General features: G+C 64.8%; 2 protein-coding genes across 4 annotated transcripts; both read left to right on the forward strand.

The window, feature by feature from the left end:
• The first annotated feature begins 1252 nt into the window (after positions 1-1252).
• On the forward strand, positions 1253-6174 carry THY1 (Thy-1 cell surface antigen). Of its 2 annotated transcripts, XR_010745274.1 has the most exons (5): positions 1253-1378; positions 3582-3662; positions 3767-4102; positions 4644-5163; positions 5535-6174. XR_010745274.1 is itself a non-coding variant. In XM_066334957.1 (4 exons), exons 2-4 carry the CDS (start codon positions 3626-3628, stop codon positions 4754-4756), a joined length of 486 nt encoding a protein of 161 aa, XP_066191054.1. In that variant the 5' UTR covers positions 1253-1378; positions 3582-3625; the 3' UTR covers positions 4757-6174. The 2 variants fall into 2 exon arrangements, 1 of the variants encoding a protein (XP_066191054.1); XM_066334957.1 differs by having other exon boundaries at positions 4644-6174.
• Positions 6175-7935: 1761 nt separating this feature from the next.
• On the forward strand, positions 7936-21723 carry USP2 (ubiquitin specific peptidase 2). 2 transcript variants are annotated; one of them, XM_066334958.1, is made up of 13 exons: positions 7936-8159; positions 11763-12499; positions 19157-19207; positions 19462-19585; positions 19834-19945; positions 20028-20138; positions 20279-20343; positions 20434-20537; positions 20614-20694; positions 20809-20887; positions 20993-21100; positions 21289-21409; positions 21496-21723. In XM_066334958.1, exons 2-13 carry the CDS (start codon positions 11804-11806, stop codon positions 21581-21583), a joined length of 1740 nt encoding a protein of 579 aa, XP_066191055.1. In that variant the 5' UTR covers positions 7936-8159; positions 11763-11803; the 3' UTR covers positions 21584-21723. The 2 variants fall into 2 exon arrangements, with proteins under 2 accessions (XP_066191055.1, XP_066191056.1); XM_066334959.1 differs by lacking the exons at positions 7936-8159; positions 11763-12499 and adding an exon at positions 16404-16692.
• The last annotated feature ends 244 nt before the right edge of the window (positions 21724-21967 follow it).

A 21967-nucleotide genomic window follows, 5' to 3' on the forward strand; every position in this document is an offset into this window, starting at 1 on the left:
CCATCCATAGCCAGCCCTGCCAGCCTGAGCCAGCCTGAGCCAGCAGCGTGGTGTGTCATTGTGCTGCCACAGGGGTCAGGCCTTTGCCTGACCTCTGACACCACTCTGGGGCCCTGCTGAACACTCCCACTAGCCCCCTGGCCAGCTTGAGTGGCTGTCCTGTTTGGGCCAGTACACCTGCAGCCCATGCAGTGAGCGAGCAGCCAGAGCCAAGATTCTGTAGGATTAGCAAAACCCCCTGCACAGCCAGCTTGCAAAACCTCAGCACTCCAGTGTCAGCTGGGATCAGGTTCTGCTGGAGGAGAACATGACTTATATCAACTTTCCCGGTGTCAGCCCTTTTAGCAGAGCCCAGCCAGGGGTGTGAGAGAAGGCGAGGGCAGGGCAGGCCCTCCTGTGTGTCTCTGTGCCTTCCTGGGATGCCTCTGGACCCAAACTCCCAGGGAAAACAGCTCCCTGATGCTGCCCCCTCTCCTGTCATGGCCTTGCCAAGGAGCAGGGAAGAGGTCTCGTCCCAGGCTGCTTTCTGCATCCAAAGCCATTTTGCCTGTGCAGCAGCAGCTCTGCTCATCCCCTTCCCAAACATGCTGATAGGAGCCTGTGGGGAGCAAAACCTTGGTGTGTCCTCATTGTCACCAGGGCTGGGCCTAAAACTGAAGGTCTGTGTCCAGTGACATCCCAGACAGAGCCTGTAGATGTGACAGGGGCCATGGCCTAGTGGTGGGGTTGGCAGTGCTGGGTTAGCGGTTGGATTTGATGGTCTTAATTGTCTTTCCCAAATTAAATGATTGTGATTCTTTGATTCAGCTGAGCGTCCTGCCATTCCCACAATGATTTCCCACATGGAGGAGACCCGTGACACAGCCCTCGGTGATTTGGTGCAGAGTGGCCTCTTGGAGCACCTGAGCTGAACTCGTTTGGTGGCAAAGGCTAATACCTGCTCCCTCCTCAGCAAAACCCACGCCAAGCTCCTTTTCCCCTTCCCGACCATCCTCCTTTCCCAGCAAAACACCTCCCACGCTGCCGGGGAGGATGAAGGCTGGCAGCTCTTCCGCAAAAAACGACGTTCCCATGGCAATGGGGATGCGTCGCCCTTCCCGAGGAACATAACGGGGGCGAACCGCACCTTCCGCATCGGTGCGCGCCCCTTGTCCGGGGCGGGGGCGTCCGAGTCCCGCAGAGGCAGGGCCCCCCCGCACCGCCCCCCGCCGCAGGGCCGGGGGCCGAGCCTCAGTGACGCCTCCCGGTCCCCATTCGCTGGGTCCGCCCGCCCAGCCCTGCCCAGACTGCGGGAGCGCCTCGCCCACAGCCCGCCGGGCAGCCCCGGACAGCGCCGGCAGCCCCGCAGGCGGCGGGCAGCACCGGACAGCGCCCGCAGGTAGGCACCAGCGGCGGCAGCGCTCCCCGCGCCGGGAGCGGCCGCTGCGCTCGGGGCACCGCGCGGGGCTGCGGGCGAGGGTCCGCAGCCGTCGGGCGCCGCGGTGGCACCGGGAGCATCTCGCTCGAGGGATGCTCGGCCGGCCGGAGCGCGCTGGAGGACGGGACGGGCATCGCTTGTGGCCCCCGTGCCGCTGCCCCGCACCCTCGGCTCGGGACTGCGGCATTCCCGGTGGGCGCGCCCGCCCGTGCGCACGCCCGCACCGCAGCCGCGCTCCCGCTCCGCGCTGCTGCTGCTGCTGCTGCAGGGGGGGAGCTCGCCCAGCCCGAGCCCGCCTGCCCCTCTCGGGGCTCGCCCCATCGCTCTTCCCTGCGCACTGCGTCCCTGGGCATCCCCTTTGCCCGGCAGCCAGCCGCCAGGTTCCTGCGGCTTTGCCTTTCCCCCAGCCCGCCAGCCTGCCTCTGCACGCCCCCGTCCCCATCCCCGCGGCTCGATTGTCACCAGGAGCCCGTCACGCTGGTGGGCACCGGGGCAGGGTAGGTACCGCCATGGTGTCACCACGAGCAGGTGGGGATTGCGCCAGGGCTTTGCCCAGCAGGAGCTGGAGCCCCTCGAATGCCAGCGTCCTCCTGAGCCCTGTCCCTACGCCAAACCGCTGGGATCATGGAGCAGTGAGAGTTACCTGGCTTGCTCTGCTCCCAGCACTGCTGTCAGGAGAAAAGAGGTCCAAGGGCTATCGACACAGAGCCTAGAATATCTGAGTGTTTGGGCACAGAGATGGGAGGAAGATCCCTTCTCTGGGAGCTTCTTTGCGCTGATTTTCTGCAGGAAAGCCAGGCTATGACCTAGATAGTGTCCCAGGACATTCAAAAAGGAGCAGGTTGGTGCTGGGAAATGGGATGGGAGGACAGTTTCTAGGACCCCAGAGGTTCAAGCATTTACTCCATTGGCGACCTCTTGGTTGTCAAGATCAAACAGAAGGAAATTTTTCTTCCTGGCCAAGGTTTAGGGTTCTGGATAAAGAGATTTTTCAGGGCTTCAGGGTGAGCAAATGGGTTTGGTATTTCCTTTCAGAACGTTGTATGCAAAACCCGAAAAATTGCGAAACAGAAAACTGCAGCTGGCTGTGGTACAGGCAATTCCTTGCTCTTCCCTGGATGCTTTGTCAGGCTCAGAGGGAGCGAACTGAGAGTCTGTTGTCCCCTCTGCCAGCCTGGAGTGCCGAAGGGCTGGTTTATCGGCTCCCCCTCTTGGACCTGGCCGTACGTGGGCAGCCTGGAGGGCTGACTGCAGGGTGCTTGGTGTGTCCTTCAGCCCGTGTCTGCCTCACTGCTCCCCCACCCCGTCCCTCCATTCCGCATGTCTGCGGCTGGATTCCCCACGAGGCTGCTTGGCCAGGCTGCAAACCTTTAATTGATTCCTTGTGGCTGCATTGGGCCAGCTGGAATCGGCAGCCCTGCTGTTTGGATGGCACATCACAGGCCCCTTAACCCACACACACAGCCTGGAGAGAGACAGGCACCGGGCAGGGACCCAGGAAGGGGATGCTGCCACCCAAACCCTTTCCTCCCCGAGGTCAGGCAGGCTGAGCTCAGCTCCTGGAGGCTTCGTGCCATCCTTCAGTGGGCTTGGCTCCCTGTCCAGCTGCTGTGTCCCTCTGCCTCGCTGCTCTTGGCCCCTTTCCCTCACTGCATCGCAATGACTCATCCTTGCTGAGCTCACCCGCTGGAGCTGCGGGAGGACTGGCAGAGCGGGCACCCACCGGCCCCAGGAGAGGGTCCCTCACCTGGCAGCCCCCTCGCCGTGAGCCACAGACCTCTGGCCAAGGTGTGCAGGCACTGGGGTGCAGCCTGGTCTCACCCGTCCCAACCTTGGCTGGCCGTGGGGCAAAAGGGGGAGGAGCAGGACATACAGGCCTTGCTGCAGGTCTGGCCACGCTCATTTAATGTCTGCTGGGGGGATCTGGACAGGGAAAACAAAGCGTGGACGGGGCATTGCCCGGGGATGTGACAAGGTGACAGACACAGTGCCCGATTCCCCAGCTGGGTGCAGTCCCAGCCAGGCTCTGTGCAGTGAATCTGATGCTGGTGAGAAGGAGCAGGCTCTAGAGCATCGTTTGTGCAAGAAGGGCGGCCTGCACCACCGAGAGCCCACATCCACGGGGCAGTGGCCTGGCTGAGTGCCTCTCTCTCCCCCTGCCCAGGTTCCCCTGTCAGAGACAGCCCCACCGGGCCCCTCAGCAGCAAGATGAACCCCACCGTGGGCATCGCTGTCATCCTGACAGGTACATCCCTCCCTGCCCCCTGCCCGGCCCAGAGCAGCCTGGAGGCTGTATGGGCGTCCCCAGAGCTCTCTGCTCCCTCTCCAACCCCCTCCTGGCTCTCCCAGTCCTCCAGGCTGCCCAGTGCCAGATGATCAAGGACCTGAGTGCCTGCCTGCTGGGCCAGAACCTGCGCGTGGACTGTCGCTATGAGAACAAAACCGACAACCCCCTGACCTACGAGTTCAGCATCACCAAGGACAACAGGAAGCACGTCATCCACAGCACCATCAGCGTCTCCGAGAACATCTACCGGAGCCGAGCCAACGTCACCATGCACAAGAACCTGGTGTGCCTCCACCTGCAGAGCTTCACCACCAGCGATGAGGGCATCTACATGTGCGAGCTGAAGGCCACCAACGACTACACCGGCAACCAGATAAAGAACATCACCGTTATCAAAGGTGAGACAGGCCGTGGCACCTGGCCTCAGCCCTTCCCACCTGCTGCTTGGCTTGGCAGGGCCGGCAGAGAGCGCCACAACTCCCTGTGGTGTCCCCAGATCCTCCCTGAGCTCCAGAAGTGTGTCCCGAGCCTTACCTGCCCTTCAGGTGGGCTTCATCCCACAGATGGGCTATTCCACCCCATCCCACACTGCTTTTCCTGCCTCTCGGGTCCCACCCCAGGCGCATTGCCTTGATATCCTCCCATAGCGAGGACAGTGGGGATCCTCCACACCCACATCCCACAGGAGCAGCCCTCCAGATGCAGAGACCCGGTGCCCATCCATTTGTCACCTCCGTCAGGCACAGGAAGGGTTACGCTTCTCAGGGTCCCAAAAGCTTTTTGCTACTACACTTTGGGAGGGAAACAGGGCAGGATGGGACGTGACAGAGCAAAGGCCAGGAGCTCTGTTCCAGTCCCATTAGAACACCCAGCCTGAGCCTCGTTCCCGAGGGATTTCATCGCCTCTCTTCTCTCCCTCCCCATTCCTTCTCCTCACAGACAAACTGGAGAAATGCGCCGGCTTCAGCCTCTTGATCCAGAACACCTCGTGGCTCCTGCTGCTGCTCCTTTCCCTGCCTCTCCTGCAAGCCGTGGACTTCGTGTCCCTGTGACAGGCCAAGCACACACGAACACACACACACACACACACAGCGCTCGCACACACACGCACGCACACGCCGAGCACCCCAGCCACCCCGCCTTCCTCGCAGCCCCTGGAAAGAGAAGCTGAAGCGTCTGGAAGCCGTGAAACCTCTCTGTGTTATCTCTATTTAGCCGTATATCTAACGCTAAGCACCGCCCCGTGCCGACGCCCACCATCCCACGCACTCACAGCCCCGCTCCGAAGCATGGGGGCTCTGCTAGGCAGCGCTGCTTCTTCCCATGGCGCCTCCCCGCTCCGTAGGCTGGCTGGTTTGCTTGTGCTGGGAGCACTGGAGGCCTCAGCCTCGCTTGTCCCATCCCTTTAACTCTTGGGGTTTGCCTGTTCTCAACTGGGGAAAGACAGCTGGATTGGCAGGTAAGAGAGAGGGGTGATGCGAGAGCGTGCGCAGGGTGCCCGTGGTGGGTGCTGTGCCCGTGGCCCCTGGAGGTGACAGGGCTCTTGGTGTCCCCACCAGCCCTGCCTGCCACCCAGGTGATTGACTCCTCGCCCTGCTCCTCTCACCCTGAGCTGCCACGGCTGGGAGAGGGCACCAAATGACTCCCGTCTCGGTGAACAGGGGAGCCGTGGGATGCTGCTGGGCCTGGCAGGCTGGGAGGAGAGAGGGGAGCAGGTCTAGGAGACACCATGAACCCCCCGTGCCTCCTTAGGGCTCCTCTGGGGCCCTGGGAACGGGCTCAGTGCAAATATGCCTCGGCAACAAGTTTTTCCTAATCTGTTTCTTACAGCTGAGCTGGAAGTGAGGCCTCCTCCAGACACCATCTTGTACCTTTGGGCTGCCCGAGCCAGAGACACCACTCGCTCTCCCCGGGGACCAGCCCTTAGCTGTGACGAGAGAATTGCTGCCAGCACCAGTGGAGGCAAGCAGAGCCTCTCTGAGCTAGCCACAGCCCCACTGCCCTCCCCAGGGCCCTCAGAGCTGCACCCAGGCTGGCTGGTGGGGAGGGGGTTCCACACTCTGGGAGTGTGACCGCAGGGTCTCTGCTGGGACTCCTCTGCACCAGCACCTTGTTTCCCCTAAAGGAACATCTGGGGACCCCAGTCCTTCCTCATGGAGAGGCAGAGCAGTCTTCCTCAAATCCCGCCGTGCTCCTGGGAGGAGCCCCTGTGCCCCCCTCCCTTCTCCCTCCTCCCTCTCAGCATTTCCCTGTCTCCCTTCAAGAGCAGCAAAGGATCTAAGGGCAGCCCACCCCCTCGGTAAGGCCAGGATGGTGCCAGGGGTTGGCGAGAGCAGGGACGGGGATGGCCAGCACAGCTCAGATCTGCCAGCCCAGGGGGACCCCGAGGAGCCTCACCCAGGGGGAGGGCACAGGGAAAAGAAGAGGCAAGGCAGGAGCATCCAGGTGCACGGGGTGAACCCCAGCTGTGCCACCCACGGCTGAGAGCAATACACAGCAGCTGCTCCCCACTCCTTGCCCTTCTCCAGAGCTGCTCCCTCTCCTCCCCGTGCCCGTCCCCTGCCCATCCCTGCCTGCTTGCTTGCTGTCTAGTGCTGCTGAGGCCGTGCCCAGCTGAGGCCTGGCTGTGCCCAGCTCCCCTGGGCGTGCTGGTGAGCGCCGGGGCAGGCGCAGAGCCCAGCGGCAGAGCGCGGACGCGGCTCGAGTCTCATTTTTTGGTGAACATTTGTAGTTGTTTCCACAGCTTGTCGTCAAAGAAATTCTGTTAAGGGAAAAAGGAAAAAAAAAAAGAAATAAACAAAACAAAAACCAAAAAAACAAAAACAAAAACAAAAAAAAAACACGGGGGAAAAAAAAAAAATAACCCTATGAAAAGCAACAACAAGGACAACAGGAAAAAAGAACAACCAAACCTTATCATCCAGGAGTGTTCCTCTGTCTGCACAATAAAACCCTACCTAGGTTGTGTGTTGGAGCCATGGGTGCCCGTGTGTGCGGTGCTGGGGACAGGGGCTGTGTGGGGACAGGGGCTCCAGGACCCTGCTGTGGGGTACAGCCCCCTGTGCCTCCAGCGCCCCAATGCCTGTGGAAGAGAAGCACCCGACTTTCCTGGGCAGGGTAACCCACTCCTGCCCACCCGGAGCACGACCCCATGCACCCAGACCCTTTGTCCCCATCCCCATCTCTGTCCCTAAACCATCCCAGAGGTCACCTACTGCCCGCGGTGGTGGCAGGGAGGCAAAGCAGGGGACGAGTTCTAGTCCTGGCCCATCCATCCTCCGGGGAGGGAATTGCCAGGGATGGGATCGGGGCTGGGTGTGCACGTGTCCCAAAGCCGCTGTGCCTGGCACACCGGGGTCCTGCGGGAGCCCCTGTGCCCACACGCTGCCTGGGGGGCTGCCAAGGGCTCCTCTGGAGCAGCCCTACACTGCCCTGCCCAGGGTCAGGATTGCCTCCTTGGCACCAAGAGCCACCAGCAGGCTCCTGCCACCACCCCCTAACACCATTGGTGACCCTGCGCCACCTCCCAGTGACGCCCAGACGCGTCCCTCCCTGTTTAAGGGCTGGAGCCAGGCGGGAGGGAGGAAGATGCCACCCTAATTACATCCCTCCCCATTATCCTCGGCAGGTGCTGCCTGAGTCACGGCCACGCAGGTGCCGTACCCTGGGCGGGTCAGGCGTCCCGGAGCGGAGCCCCGGTGCCCCCACGGATCCCCGAGGGGTGGCCACGCCACCCCGGCTGCCCCACGCCCACCTTTGCTGAAGGTTCAGGGGGCTCTTCTCCTTACAGCTCACCCCAAGGGGGGCAAAACCCAGTCACCTTGATTCTCTACTCCGGATCTTGCTGGCAGCCACGACCACCCCTTCTTTTGCGCCCCCTTACCCCACCCCACACCAAGCTGTGTGTCTCCCCTCGCTCCCTCCCTTAACTCTCCCTCTATCCTCTCCCTCCTGGACCTCGACCTCCCTCCCCAAATCTCTCCCCTCCTCACGCTTACTCTCAGTCCTCCTCCTCCACGCCGCCAGCCCCCGCTGCCCCCGCAGCCTCCCCTCCTGTCCCCGCTTGCCGTGGGCCACCATCCCCCTCGGTTCACGTCCCCTTTAAGCCTCCCCAGGCTGGAATGCGAGAGGAGCGTTTCAGCGCCCTGTGAGGTCAGATAGAGACACTATATTTATCTGGCCGGTAACCTGAGCCCTGAATTTCTGCGGTGGTGTTTTTTACGCGGCCCCACAGCCCTCGAGCTCGGCCCCCTCCGGCCACTGCGCTCCCTCCCAGGCTGGAGGGGCTGAGCCGGGGGTGTCCTGAGCCCTGCGGAGGGTCCGGCTGCTGCCCATCTCCACCTCGCCCGTCTGCGGTGCCAGGGCGAGCTCCCCGAGGAGGCAGGAGCAACCCCGAGGGCATCACCAGATACCTGCCTGGTGGCCCCTCGCCGTGCCCTGAGCAGCCACATGCAGGTGAGTGCAGGGGGTGCCGTGGGGACACCGCCTCGGGGAGGGGGACACGGACACGGGCAAAACTGCCCCTCTCTTCCTTCAGCTGGATAAAACCACGGCGGAGAGGTTTCTCTCCGGGGAGCTGCTTCAGAGTTGACACACAAAATCCTTGGCTCTCAGCCGCCCCCCCGGCACCCTCCTCGTCCCCCGGCGTGGGCAAAGCCCGAGGGTCCCTTCTTTTATTTTTTGCCACCCACAGATGTCAAAGCAGTAACTCATGCCCCGGGTGTTAGGTCAGGGTCCCCCCGTGGGTTCGGGGGGTGGCCCGGGAGCAGCAGGTTGTGCAGCAGCGTGGGGATGTGTCAGCAGCACGGAGCGAGGCCGGGGCGATGACTCCCGGCCATGTGGGGTGAGCTCGGAGGGTTCTCGGGCCCAGGGCTGGCCCTGGCCGGGCTGGTCCCGGCTGGATGAGTCACCTTGGGCAGGGCCTGTCCCTTTGGGGGGTGGGAGTGGTGGGGGGCAGCGCCGGAGCCGGGCTGTGACAGAGGCACTGCAGTCCCCACCTATCGACAAGGGTGACTCCAGTCCCAAACACTTTGCAGCACATTCCCCCCGGAATGTCACCCGGGGTCACCCTTCCTGGAGGGAAATGGATACCTGGAGGGGTTCTGTGCCTTGTTTCCCTGGGGGAACGGGCGGGAGGCTGTCCCTGCTCGCTGGCACGCTCAATCCCCAAACCACTCGTACTCTGGAGCGTGCAAAGTGCCTCACACAGGGTCCCCTCTCTGCCGCCACCACCGCAGAGTCCTGGGAGCTCCCACGTAACCTCCAGGCTGGGACATTGTGTCTCAGGGGACAGGGGACACAGCTCCGAGCCTGCGTAAGCGAGAAGCAGCTGCGCTGTGACACCCAGGACGGAGCCAGCGCGGTGTAAGCTGAGCTGAGCCCGCCCTGGGGCTCCGTGGCCACCGAGGGGGACAGCTGCCACCGGGCACGGGCAGGACAGGGGGGACACCTGCCACCGGGCACGGGCAGGACAGAGGGGACACCTGCCACCGGGCACGAGCAGGACAGGGAGGACAGCTGCCACCGGACACGGGCAGGACAGAGGGGACACCTGCCACCGGGCACGGGCAGGACAGCAGCTGCGGACAGAGCTGGGGCTCTGTCCTGCCTCCAGAGTGATGGTTCTGCCTCCTCACTTTGAGCTGAGCTTCCCGCCGGGAAGGCTGCTGGAGCTGGAGGCCAGGGCAGGACCCGCCAGCAGCCTGAGCAGCCCCACGGTGTCCCGCTCCCATGTCGCGGCGCTGCTCCTGTCTGGCAACGTGAGCGCAGACCGGACATTCCTGTGCCTCAGCTTCCCCTGACAGCCCGCGAGGATGATGAGGGTGCAGGAGGCCTGAGTCAGCCGTGGCGGCCGCAGGGCTTTGCCAGGCAGCAGGAAAGCTCAGCACAATGACGGGCAGGGAGGGGCCAGGCAGCCCAGGAAGCGCTGGGAGGAACCGGGCTTTTCTCACACCCCCTCAGCTCCTCTGGGCTCCTGGCACGCTCCGCTCTCCCGCCGCCCTGGGGTCCGCTCGGATGTGACACGGGGACTTGGAAGCGCAGGCAAAGCTGGCAGATGTGACATTCCTCCATGGTAAGGGCTCTCTTCCCAAGGAATGGGGTAGCTCCCGTGTCTGGGGCCGGTGCCCGTGCGGACCCTGCATCCCTCCATCGGCTCCTCCGCATCCCCAGGGCAGGTGCCGCCTTGGGAGACCTGTCCTGCTGCCAGGGGCACCTGCTGCCCTCCTGTTCCTGAACTGGTGCTCTGCTGGTGCTGCTGGTGCCAGGAGAGAGCGTGGGTACCTGGCAGGGGCCGATGGCGTGGGGCTGCCCTGGCACTGTCCCCAGCCAAGCTCATCTCTGCTGGCGACGCGATGGGGAGCAGAGGCAGTCCCTGTGCCAGGCCGCTCCGTGCCCCGGCAGGGCAGGCAGCCAGGCATGTGCTCCCTGGGAGCCCAGGGGCTCCGTCACTCTCACCCTGGCACTCAGTGCCAGTCCCTTGGCTGGGGTCCCACTCCCTCCGAGCGAAATTCCCCATTGTCTGTGGCCAATCCCGCGCTCCTGGGGAGGGCGGCCGCAGCCAGGCTGGGAAGAGCCGGGCGTTCCATGGAGCTCTTGCCTGGGAGCAGATTATTCACCCTCCAGCCTCCGTCCCCAAACAGGTCTGCGCGCTCCACCTCCCTGCCGCTTGTAAATATTTCCCTGTCCGCTGTGGGATGCTGTTCCCTGGCCGATCGCAGCAGCGCAGGGATGCCGGCGGCTGGCTGCAAAGGCAGGCTGGCAGCCAGGAGCCCACGGGGGCTGCTGCCTGCTGTCTCTCACCACCTTCTCCTAAAAGCATTCCCGGGGAGTTTGGACACTGAGCAGGCGGCTGTGTCCCCGCAGGGCCAGGCGGGGAGTGACACGCTCTGCCGGGATCCAGCGCCCGTCCCCAAGGCCGGGTGCACCCTCGGTGCTGCCGGGGCCGTGCAAGGGCCGGGCCGGGCACAGGCTCCGGCACCTCCTGGCTTGGAGCCGGGCCAGAGCCCGCCCCGGCTGGGCTGGGAAAAGCCTTTGAATCAGGGTCATCTCCCGGGTGACTGGAGACTCTCAGAGCCACATGAGCCACTGTCCTGCCAGGGAAGGGACAGCAGTCACCCCGGGAGCTGAGCACCAGCAGCGGCAGGGCAGAGGAGCTCGGCTGGGCTCCTGCCGGCCCCGGTGCCACCCACAGCCCCAGCACAGGTAGGGATCCAGCCGTCAGCCTGCCCAGAGTGGGTGCTGAGGGCAAACTCCCCTCCAGCTCCTGACAGCCCGTGTTTGGGGACTGCTGGCCGCCACCCTGCCCTGTCCCTGCTTGGGGTTGGCCCTGTGTGTGCTCTGGGGGCCTCTGTCCCTGTCTCTGTGTGCTCCTCTCCTGCCACCAGCTCTCTGTGGGGACCAAGTGCTGGCTCTGCCCAGCTGGCAGGGCCACGGCTGCCTCCTCACCAGGGGGACTCAGCTTGAATTGCTGTTGGGGGCTCACGGGGCCATGGCAGGGACATAGGAAAGTGGCACAGAAGATGACCTTGCCTCAGTTTCCCTCTCACTGCAATGCCAGCCCCTTGCCGAACCCCGGTGCTCCCTGTGAGTAACCATGGGAAGATGCTGGGCTGCCTGGATTGGTCCATCCCATCTGTTTCAGCCAGAGCTGGGCCTGAGCATCGTCCTGTGACCTGGAGGAGGCACTGGGGATATCCCTCCAGCCCCAGGAGTGGGACAGATGGCATGGCTGGGGTGCCAGGGCTGGGGCAGAGGTGACTGCTGCAGTTCCTTGGTGTCTCTGGGGATATTGGGTACGTCTGGCTGTGCCCTGGGGCTCTCTTCTCTGCTGTGAGGTGCCTGGGGACATGGGGTGGCAATGCCAGCTGTGTCCTGCTGTCCCAGGCCCTCCAGGAAAGCTGGCAGGTGGCAGGAGCCATGGCCACAGTGTGACCAGCTGAGAGCCCTGTGTGTCTCCCAGGGTCTCCAGGAGAGGCAGGAACTGGGTGGGAGCCGGTGGGTGCCTTGTTGAGCTGGCCAGGGCCTGTGGAGGCTCATCCCTGGGCTCTTCCCTTGCAGCAGATGCCTCCAGGACAACCTGCTGAGCCCCAGCCTGCAGCATGTCCCAGCTCTCCTCCACCCTGAGGCGATACGTGGACTCCTCCCGCTACACCGAGACCACCTACAGCAAAGTGCCCGGCGGCTACAGCTCCTACAGCTCCTATGGCACCGCCCTGTCCGCCCCCTACGCAGACCCCGACAAAATCGGCTTCAAAGCCAGCTACCTGCCCTCTCCTCGCTACCACCACGCTGGGGGGCTGTCCCCCACGGGTGGCTATGACAGCAGCCGGCTGTACCCCGACCCCAGCATCCGTCTGAGCCCCTCGTACATCCGCGCACAGCCGCGGCCGCCCGGCGCCGGGCTCAGCGGAGGTGCCTGCTACACCTTCAGCGGCAGCCCCACGGGCTACCTGCCCTCCGCAGCGCCCCTCAGCCGCCACAAATCCATCAGCCACTCGGACCTGGCGCGGGAGTTCTCGGCGCTGCACACCTCCGACAGCACCTACCTGCCCGCGGCCGGCGCGCTCAGCACCCGCAGCCGCCCGGAGCTCGGCAACCTGCAGGGCCTCTACCAGGCTGCCACTCACTCCGAGTATGTCCGTGGCTACCTGGAGAGGAAAAGCCACCACGGCGGCTTCTCCAGCGGCCACCTCAGCCCCTCTCAGGCCACGCTGCCACCCTCGGGCACCCGCTGTGCCAGCCAGCCCTGCGAGAGGAGCGATGACCACTGCGACGTGTCCGCACAGGAGCCCACGGTACGTGGGGCGGGCTGGGCTGGGGGTCAGAGCTGTGCTGGGAGGGGATGTGGGTTGTGTTTGTGGTGAGTGGAGGAGCCAGAAGCACCCACACTCTGCCTGGGAACCTGAGCGTGCTGCTCCGTGCCTCGGTTTGATCCTCTGAGATGCCCTTGCTGGCACAGCAGTCCCGGCTGAGCTGCTGAGGCAGCCGTGTGAGGGCGGATGGGTGTCCTCGGAGGGGCTGTGCTGGCAGGGGACAGTCCCCAAGGAGCCAGGACCGGCCTGTGCCCAGGATTGTGCCCTCTGCATGCATGTGACAGCAGGTGATGGCTCTGGCCCCGTGTGGGGCTGACGAGGATTTCCTGCTGCCTCATCGCAGATAGGGAAGGTGACATGAGCAGGCTGGGCACTCATCCTGCTGGCACAGCTGGTTTGTCTGGTGATGGCTTTGCCACAGTGACTCGATGCCCAGCGATGCCAGTCCCCTGGCACCATCCACTGCTGTCAGTGTGTTTGTGGCCCTGTGGCCTGTGTGGCAGCAGGGGGTTCCCCATGGCAGCACCACGCGTGTTGGCAGGTGCCCGGTGCCCCACGTCCCCGTCGGTGCTGCAGCGTCCCCAGAGCCCCAGCCCGGGCCGGGAGCAGGCACCGCACACGCCGCCCGTGCAGGGGAGCAGCCTGGTAATTTTCCACTCAGGTTTCCTTCCAAGATCTGACCAGGCTCTGCCTGCATTGTCTCCCGCTGTCATTCCAGTCACCCTCCATTCACCCATGGTCTGACCTGCCCTTTGCTTCCCTGAGCCTCTGTCCCCGCGCCACCCGCCGAGCTGTGAGAATTCCTGTCCTGCTCGCAGGGGAGCAGAAAAGAAACCCCCAGCAATCCTTCCCTTGGAAGGCCCCACATCCCTCCCTGTGCCCCTTCCCCGGTGCCTTCCCTCACAGAACCACCTTCAGCGGTGGTGTGGGACCCCCTGTGCCCACCTGCCTCACGCCCGGCCCCCAGCCCTGGGGTGAGGGAGCAGGCTGGGGAGTCAGGGCAGTGGAGGATCAGTGCCGTGGAAGGGAATTCCTGCCTCCCCCTCCCACAGCAGGCCCTGGTGGGGGGGACCAAGGGGGGATCCAGGGGCTGCTGCAGCCGCTGGCTCTCACAAAAGCTGCCCCATGTGCCCACCCAGTGCTGTGGTGGGGTGCCAGCCTGCTCCCATGGGATGCCTGCGGGGCAGCAGGGGCTGTGCAGGTCCCCAAGGTGGTCTGCACGTGGACACAGCCTGGGCTGATAGGTGGCAAAGGTGGCACGGGGCACTGGGACAGAGACCCATGCCAGGGCAGGCAGGGTCAGTGACACTGGCTTCGGTTTCCTTGGTGCTTTGATGGGCACACCTGCTATTTTCCACTGCCGTGGTTTATTCCCTCCCTTTCCCAAGCCGGGAAGCAAATGTCCCGATCGTAAAGCAGACTCGGCTGCCTGCGGCCGTGCCAGATGCCGGAAACAAGCGCAGGCTGCAGCCCCGGAGCTGCCATCGGTTCTGCCCCATTGCCCAGCCCCGAGGGCAGTGTCAGCAGCACCCGCTCCTGACGCAGCCAGGCGACAGCGGGACTGGCCCCGCGCCTCCTCCCATCCCTTTTTCCACCGCCGCCTCCTGCCTCTGTGCCTCAGGAGCCCAGAGGGGTTAGCAGCCGGGATTGAGGGTGTCTCCCTGTGTCCTCACCCTCGCCATCACCTCGTGCCTCAGTTTACCGCCCCGTGGGCAAAGGGAGGTGTGTGAAGGCGCGGTTTGAGCGAGGCGCTGTGCCCGCGGAGCTGCAGGGCCGTGCTGGCTCCCGGGAAGGGCAGTCTGGAGTGGGGCAGGACCGGAGCTGTGCCGGCCCATTAACCACCCCGGGTGTACATAGGGTCAGGAGGCCAGGGCCACCCACAAAACCGCCGGCAGCTCTCCCTGCAGTCCCATCCTGAGCAGCTGACGTCCCTGGCCCGCAGCCAGCGCTGGCTGGCCCTGCCTGCAGCCGAGCTGCCAACCGGGCCTGTGGCAACCTCTGCCCCTGGCAGAAGGTCACCGCTGCGGAGGGGCCAGCTGAGGGCAGGGACCTGGCTCTGCGTGGTGCCGTCCCACCGGGTGTCCCCTTCTCTCTCCAGCCTCGCCCTCAGAGCCTGCGTGCTGCTCTCTGGCTGGAGGGAATTCAGTCCCCGGCCCGGGCAGCTCCATGTCACCGGGCCACGAGGTTCCACACGGGATGTGGCTGAGCCGCCCTCTCGCCGTGGAACCGGCTCAGCCAGCACGGTGCAGCCCCACGGGGAGGGAGAGCTGTGCCAGCTCCCTGCACAGCACCCGGGGCTGGCCGTGCTCCAGTGCCCATCCTGACCCCGCCGTACCCACCCGCGCTGCCGGGCGGGGTGGCAGGAGCCCTGGATTTTTGGGGAGCTGTCCCAGAGCCAGGCTGTGCCCCTGGGCACGGCAGGGCACCCAGGCAGGCTGCAGGAGAGCGGAGGGGTGTGTGCCCCGGCGTGCACACCGTGTCCCCGTGTGTGTGTACGCCGTACACAGCACGGGGTGTGTACATGTACACACGTGTGAGCACGCACAGGCCCCGGTTACGACAGGCCTCCTCTTGTGATGCAAAGGAGCCCTCGGCCCTGCAGATGAATAACGCTGCAAGATGCCTCCTCAGATATTTTTGCCGGTGCCAAAAATAGTCTCCTTCCCTTCCTCCCTCCCCTGCCAGTCCCCAGCCAGCCCCTCGGCTGGCTGTGCCGAGCTCTGCTCCACAGGGAAGGCTGCATCTGCAGCCACCGGGATTCAGCAGCCCCTGCCTCAGGATGGGGGCGTTTTGGGGGCTCCAGAGGAGGAAAGGAGGCTCTGCTTAGAGCCCTCTCGGTGAGGTTGGAGGCCGTGGCTCTGTCAGAGCAGCCCAGACCGCACTCCCTGCCCTGGATGCCCGTGGAAATTTCCCTGAGCAGGCAGAGGAACACCTGGGCACGCACAGCAGGCGCAGGGCTCCGGCGCTCGTCCTGCCGCGGTCAGAGGGGTGAAAGCAGCGGGAGACGCAGGACTAGGACGCAGGACAGCCGGGCTCGCTGCCAGTCTCCGCATCTGCCCTTGCTGCAGGAGAAGAGCTGGAGCCCTGCCCGTGCCGTGCCTCAGTTTACCGAGGGGAGACACCAGGTGGGGTCTTTGCTCCATGTAGGAATTGCGGGGAGTTTTTCCCCAGCGCAAGGCACCGAAATACGCTCTGAGCTCAGCGCTAATGCATCCCCCAAAGAGGGGGGTTCCCCCAAAATGTCACTGCCCGGGAACCCCATTCGCACTGCAGGAAAGGCACATGCCCGGGGGTCCCACAGCTCTGTCTGGCAGCCCGCAGCCCCTCTGTGGGTACAGACACCTCCTGTACCCACATGTTGTGGGACTGCCCCACTTTTACCAAGGCAATTTTGGCGAGTAACCCGCAGTTGGGGAGCCCCGCTCCCTGCTCCCGGTGCCTGCCCAGAGCCCAACGTGCCCGGGGCCGGACAGCCGGTGTCACCAGCCCTGGGAGCACGGGGGGAGCACAGGGGGGACCGGCGCTGGTCCGGCTGCCGCCTCTCCCCGGTTCCCCATCGCCCCCGCGGTGCGCGCACGGTGCCGGTGTTGGGGTGCTGGAGCGCGGGGAGCCCCGCTCAGAGAGATGCCGAGGGGTCACCGCGGTCCCCCGCAAACCCCCCGGAGCCGGGGAGGTGTCGCCGGCCGGTTCCGGAGCTCGTCCCCGGGGCAGAGCCGCCCCTCGCGGGCCCCCCTGGCTCCCGGCGCGCTGTACCACGCGGTGCGCGGGGGCTGGCCGTCACCGAGCCGTCACCGAGCCGTCACCGAGCCCGGCTGCCGCCTCTCCACCCATTTGATGTCAGAGGCGCTCAGGTGCCGTCAGCCCCGCAGGCGGCACCGGCTCCGGCCCCGCTCGCCCAGCACGGGGGGCTCCGAGCCTGACCCCGCGCCCCCCGCCGCAGCCGGCCCCGGGCGAGGGCAGCCCGCCCGGTGTCCCCCCGCACCCCGCCGCCCCCGGCTGCTCCCCGCCGTCCTGCTGTGCCCGCCGGGGCCACCATGAGGGATTCCTACACGGTGACGCTGCCCGAGGAGCCCCCCGCGCTCCCCGACCTTCACAAGGACCTGCGGCCCCGCGCCTCCATGCCGGGGTCGCTGCTGGTCTCCACCTTCGTCGGGCTCGTCCTCAACAAGACCAAGGTACGAGATGCCCGCAGCCGCCGTCCCCCGCCTTGGGGGCAGAGAAGGGGGCAGCCCCTGCCCTCGCTGGGGAGCGTGGGGTGCCCGGTGCCATCCCCCGTGCCCGAGGATGGGGTGCCCGCGGGTGGGTGCCCTCCCAGCCGCCCGCGGGGACGGCGTGTCCCGGTGTCCCGCAGGGTGACAGGGAGCAGGTGAACCGCACGTGTCAGGACACCTGGGTTCCTCTCCCAGCCCTGCCCTTGCGGTGACCTTGGCGGGGTCCCCGTGTCCCACCACAAGGCAGGGTCTGGTGGCCACGCCGAGCCCCTTGGCAGTGACATCGGAGTGAACTTGGCTGTCCCCAGAGCCACGGTGCCGGGACAGATCTCTCCTGCAGCGATGGCAGAGCAAGGGGCAAGGAGGGCAGGGTCTGGGCACTTATGTAAGTCTGGCTGCTCTGGTTCTCCTGCTGCCCCAACAGGCTCCGGGCATGCGGAGCTGGATGGGGCAGGACGGTCCGGATCTTGCCCCTTGTCCCCATCGCCTGTCCCTTGTCCCCGTCCTGCGGTGCAGCCTCGGGGAGTCCCCAGCCGCGCCGCGTGAGCCAGCTCTCCTTCACTGCCTCTGAGCATGTCGTGTCCTAGATAAAGCCCTGTACGGGAGAGGGGGATTAGCTGGAGTTGAGTCACCCAGGGGAGGGAAATCCAGGAGGGGGAAATAACACCTCGGAGCACACAGGGCTTGTGCCTTGTGCCACTCTGGGGGAGCACCTGACACCCCCTCCTCAGCTCCAGCCCTCCCCTGGGGTTGTTCCAGGCTCTGGGAGGGCAGCCTGGCACCTGGCTGTGGGGGAATGCAGGATCTGTGGGGAGCTTTGCACCCACATGGGCAGGACTGGCCGGTCCCTCCTGGCACACGGCGGGAGCTGCCCAACCAGGACAACTGGACGAGCCCGTCCTGGTGGGATGGCTGGGGCACACTGGGGCAGCTCCCCGGGGTTGCTGCTCACCCCTGGCACCGTGACCTTCCCTGGGGTAGGTGTGGGGACACGAGCGGGCCCTTGGGGTTCGGATCCTCCAGGGGATGGATGTAGGTTGTCGGGGCACAGGCCCACCTCTCCTGCCACCCTCTGCTCAGGGGCCAGAGCCAGGCCAGCTCCTCCAGCCGTGGTGTGGCACTGACCAGTGCCATCCTGCTGGCACCCTGTGCCCAGCTGAGCCTGCCCCCAGCCCAAGACAGCACCGGGGAGTTGCCTGGCACTTTTGGACAGCAACTCCCCGGCACTGAGAGCCATAGGCAGCCACATCTGGGGACAGCCCCGTGCTCTGGGCACCGTGGGGGCACGGAGGGCAGCCGGTCAGTGTGGCAGAGCCACGTGTGCCCACACAGGGCAGCCGAGTGCCCGCTGGTGTCGGTCCTGCCGCGGTGGGTGATGCCTGTGCTGTCGCTAAGGAGCACGTGTAACTGGATCTGGGTTATTTTGGGCTGCTGTCAGGGCTGGGTGCTCAGCACCTCCCACACACACACCAGCTGCTGCTATTTCGGAGCTGCTGGGCCCCCTCCCCTCCTCTCGCCTCCTCTCCTCCTCCTCAAGCCTGAGGTGGGCAGCTGGGGCGTTTGCCGGAGGCTCCTGAAATCCTGGGCATCTGGGGGAGCACCATCAGCAGTGTGAGCCTGCAGGCCCTGTCAGACCCTCACCCTGCCCCACGGAAGTTCATCCTGCTGCTCCCCTGTGCAGGGCTGGGAGCAGGACCCCCCACCAGCATCCTGGGTGGTGACACCCCTAAACCCCTCTGTGCTCTCGGTCTCTCCAGCAAAGAGTGATGATGCTTCCCAGCCCCAGCTGCCCATGCCCATCTTTGCTTTTCCCGGCTCAGGGAAAATTCCTGGAGCACCTGGAATTGCCACGGCACAGGTGCAGCACAGCCAGGGCAGCGAGGGGCTGGGAAGGCACCACTGGGCACACAGCCCTGTTCCCCGGGCTGGCTGTCGCAAGGGCTGGGCTTGCATTTTCCCAGGTGGACTTTATCCTGCAAAACAGCTGTGCCAAAGTCTGGGCCGCACTTGTGCGGGGTGCCCTGGAGGGGATGGACACCTGGCATGAACCAGGCAGGCAGTGCCAGGGCACTGTGCTCCTTCTGCAGCGTGGGGCAGGAGCAGGGCCCTGCCATGCCCGTGTCCCCGGGGGAGGCAGCCTGGGCTGCTGGCCTGACCTGCAATCCTGGGCACGGGGCACAAGTGTTGCCAGGCAGGGAGAACTTTGAGCCCCGTGTGTTGCCCGGGGCCAGCCGTGGTTTGTCACCAGGCCCTTGGCTCAGAGAGCTGCTCAGCGCTGGCTGTGCCCATGATGTCACAGCGGGATGGGGCCTCTGCTTGCACCTGAGGGTCTGCTCCACGGGCAGGGCGGTGGCACCATGGCCTCGCTGGGCTGCCCACAGGCATGGCCAGCCCGCCACCCTCCCAGCCCTCTTCCCTCTCTCTGCAGAGCTCCAAGGCCGTGCAGGGGCTGACCGGCCTGCGGAACCTCGGCAACACGGTGAGTGCGTCCCCAGGCCTGTGGCACAGCTGTGGGGCAGGGGGAACCCTGTCCCTTCACCTCGCCCCAACACCTGCACCCTCACCCTGGCAGCTCCCTGCACCCCTCTCCCCTCAGTGCTGCCTGAGGAAGAGCTTCCCCTGCTCCTCAGGGCTTCATCCCTGTCCTGTGCCCGCCCGCCCCAGGTGTCCCCCTGCCACGGCCTGCCTCCCTCTGCTTCCCGTTGCCATGGTTTTCTCTTCTGCCTCCCCCAGTGCTTCATGAACTCCATCCTGCAGTGCCTGAGCAACACCAAGGAGCTGCGGGATTACTGCCTGCAGAACCAGTACCTGCGGGACCTCAACAACAACAGCCGCATGCGCACGGCGCTCATGTCAGGTAACTGCCCATCCCCGGGCCCTGGGGGCTGCGGGGGCTTCCCTGCAGCAATTCCTGCAGCAATTCCTGCAGCACATCGCTGGGACACCCCACGTCCTGCGGGACCCCTCCACGGAGCCCTATGCTCCTCGTTGGGCTGCCCAGCCAGAGGAGGATCAGGCCCTGGGACCCCAGAGTGTGACCCTGAGCTGTCCCCTTGGGGGTGTGGCCGTGCCACCTCGGCCGCTGACCTGCCTCTCTACCTGCAGAGTTTGCAAAGCTGATTCAGCTGCTCTGGACCTCTTCCCCCAACGAGAGCGTGAGCCCCTCCGAGTTCAAGACGCAGATCCAGAGATACGCCCCCCGCTTCGTCGGCTACAAGTGAGGAGGGGTGTGTGTGCAGGGTGGTGGGGGCAGCTGAGCCCCCTGCAGCCTCTCACTGGCCGTGCCCCGTGTCTTGCAGCCAGCAGGATGCACAGGAATTCCTGCGGTTCCTGCTGGACGGGCTGCACAGCGAGGTGAACCGTGTGCTGGTGCGGCCGCGGGCCAGCACCGACACCCTGGATCACCTGCCGTAAGTATGAGCTCCAGAAGGGTTCACTGCCCGCAGGGCCAGCCCGGGGACAGCGAGCACACGGCTCCCTCTGGGCTGGGTGGCAGGGCTGGTGTCCCCCAGGCCGTGCTCAGCGCCCTGCTGTGTCCCCGTCCCTGCAGTGACGACGAGAAGAGCCGGCAGATGTGGAGGAGGTACCAGGAGAGGGAGGACAGCCGCATCAGCGGTGAGCAGGGCTGGGCAGGGGAGGACAGGGCTGGGCTGGGGACAGGGCAGGGGACCAGGGGCCTCACTCTGCTCTGTCCCACCCCACCAGACCTCTTCGTTGGGCAGCTGAAGAGTTCTCTGACCTGCAGCGAGTGCGGCTACTGCTCCACAGCCTTCGACCCCTTCTGGGACCTGTCCCTGCCCATCCCCAAGGTGAGGGGCAATCCCTAAGGATCCCCCATTCCCTGTCCCACACTCCCTGTCCCTAACCGTCACTGCGCTCCCACAGAAAGGCTACGGGGAGGTGACGCTCATGGATTGTCTCCGGCTCTTCACCAAAGAGGACGTGCTGGATGGGGATGAGAAACCGGTACGGGGCTGGGGGCTCCCTGGGGCGGGCTGGGCCCCTTCCCCTCTGAGCTTGTGTTGTCAGGACTGTGGGCAGTGCCCTCACCCTCCTGCCTGTGCTCTTTGCCTCCCACAGACGTGTTGTCGCTGCAAAGCCAGGACAAGGTGCACAAAAAAATTCAGCATCCAGAAGTTCCCCAAGATCCTGGTGCTTCGTATCCTTTGGGCAGCGGGATGGGGACAGGGGCTGTCGTGGTGGGGAGAGATGGGTTTGTGCAGGCTCCCCTTTGTCCCTTTGGCTCCTTGACGTGACCCTGCAGACCTGAAGCGCTTCTCCGAGGCCAGGATACGAAGCAGCAAACTCACCACCTTCGTCAACTTCCCTCTGAAGGACCTGGACCTCCGGGAATTCGCCTCGCAGAGCTGCAGTGAGTCCCAGCCCCTGCACGCCTCTGATCCCAGCCCTGAGCTCCTGGGGACTCCTGGGGACTCCTGGGGACTCCTTGTGTCCCCCAGCTGGTGGGGGGCAGAGGTGTGAGGGGTGGGAGGCACGGAATCCAGGCTGCCGGAGCTGCTGGCACTTTGTGGGGCTGAGCAGCTCCCCTGCTCCCCGCAGACCACGCCGTTTACAACCTCTACGCCGTCTCCAACCACTCGGGCACCACCATGGGGGGACACTACACAGCCTACTGCAAGAGCCCCGTGTCCAGCGAGTGGCACACCTTCAACGACTCCCGGTGAGCCTGGGGTGGGACAAATGACGCTCAGGGTATCCACCCATCCATCCCCTCTGCTCACAGCTCTCCTGTTCCCCTCTCTGCAGTGTCACCCCCATGTCCTCGAGCCACGTGCGCAGCAGCGATGCCTACCTGCTCTTCTACGAGCTGGCCAGCCCGTCCTCCCGCATGTAGCCAGCCCGGCCCCGTGGGGACCCCCCGTGCCACCCCTCAGAGCCGGCTCCGCCGGGGTTGGGGCGCTCGGACCCCCCAGAACACGAGGCAGCAAAGAGGAGACACCCCCGAGGTGGCTGAGGAGGGAGCAGGGGACAGCCAGGATCAGAGCCCGGGCAAGGACATCCCAGCTCCGGACTGAGGAGGGCAGCTCCTGACAGCACAGGGCTCAGGCAGCTCAGGCACCTTCTGATTGCTGGCATTTGGGTTTTACCTCGGGGTTTTAAGTTTCTTTTATTTTTTTTCTCTTTTTTTTTATTTTTTTTTTTTTTTAATTTTTTTTTTATTTTTTTTGTTTTTTTGTTTTTTTTTTTTTTTTTTATTTTTTTTTTTTCTGGTGTGTAA

This window comes from Sylvia atricapilla, chromosome 23, assembly GCF_009819655.1.
Source record: "Sylvia atricapilla isolate bSylAtr1 chromosome 23, bSylAtr1.pri, whole genome shotgun sequence".
NCBI classification, from domain to species: Eukaryota; Metazoa; Chordata; class Aves; order Passeriformes; family Sylviidae; genus Sylvia; species Sylvia atricapilla.

What these genes read in the sequence shown, in the direction of transcription:
- THY1 (XM_066334957.1), top strand. Translation starts at nt 3,626, where the DNA reads ATGAACCCCACCGTGGGCATCGCTGTCATCCTGACAG. An exon ending in CATCGCTGTCATCCTGACAG is followed by an intron (nt 3,663 to 3,766) that starts GTACATCCCTCC and finishes TGGCTCTCCCAG; the next exon opens with TCCTCCAGGCTGCCCAGTGC. An exon ending in GAACATCACCGTTATCAAAG is followed by an intron (nt 4,103 to 4,643) that starts GTGAGACAGGCC and finishes TTCTCCTCACAG; the next exon opens with ACAAACTGGAGAAATGCGCC.
- USP2 (XM_066334958.1), top strand. Translation starts at nt 11,804, where the DNA reads ATGTCCCAGCTCTCCTCCACCCTGAGGCGATACGTGGACTCCTCCCGC. An exon ending in GACACCCTGGATCACCTGCC is followed by an intron (nt 20,139 to 20,278) that starts GTAAGTATGAGC and finishes CCGTCCCTGCAG; the next exon opens with TGACGACGAGAAGAGCCGGC. An exon ending in CACACCTTCAACGACTCCCG is followed by an intron (nt 21,410 to 21,495) that starts GTGAGCCTGGGG and finishes CCCTCTCTGCAG; the next exon opens with TGTCACCCCCATGTCCTCGA.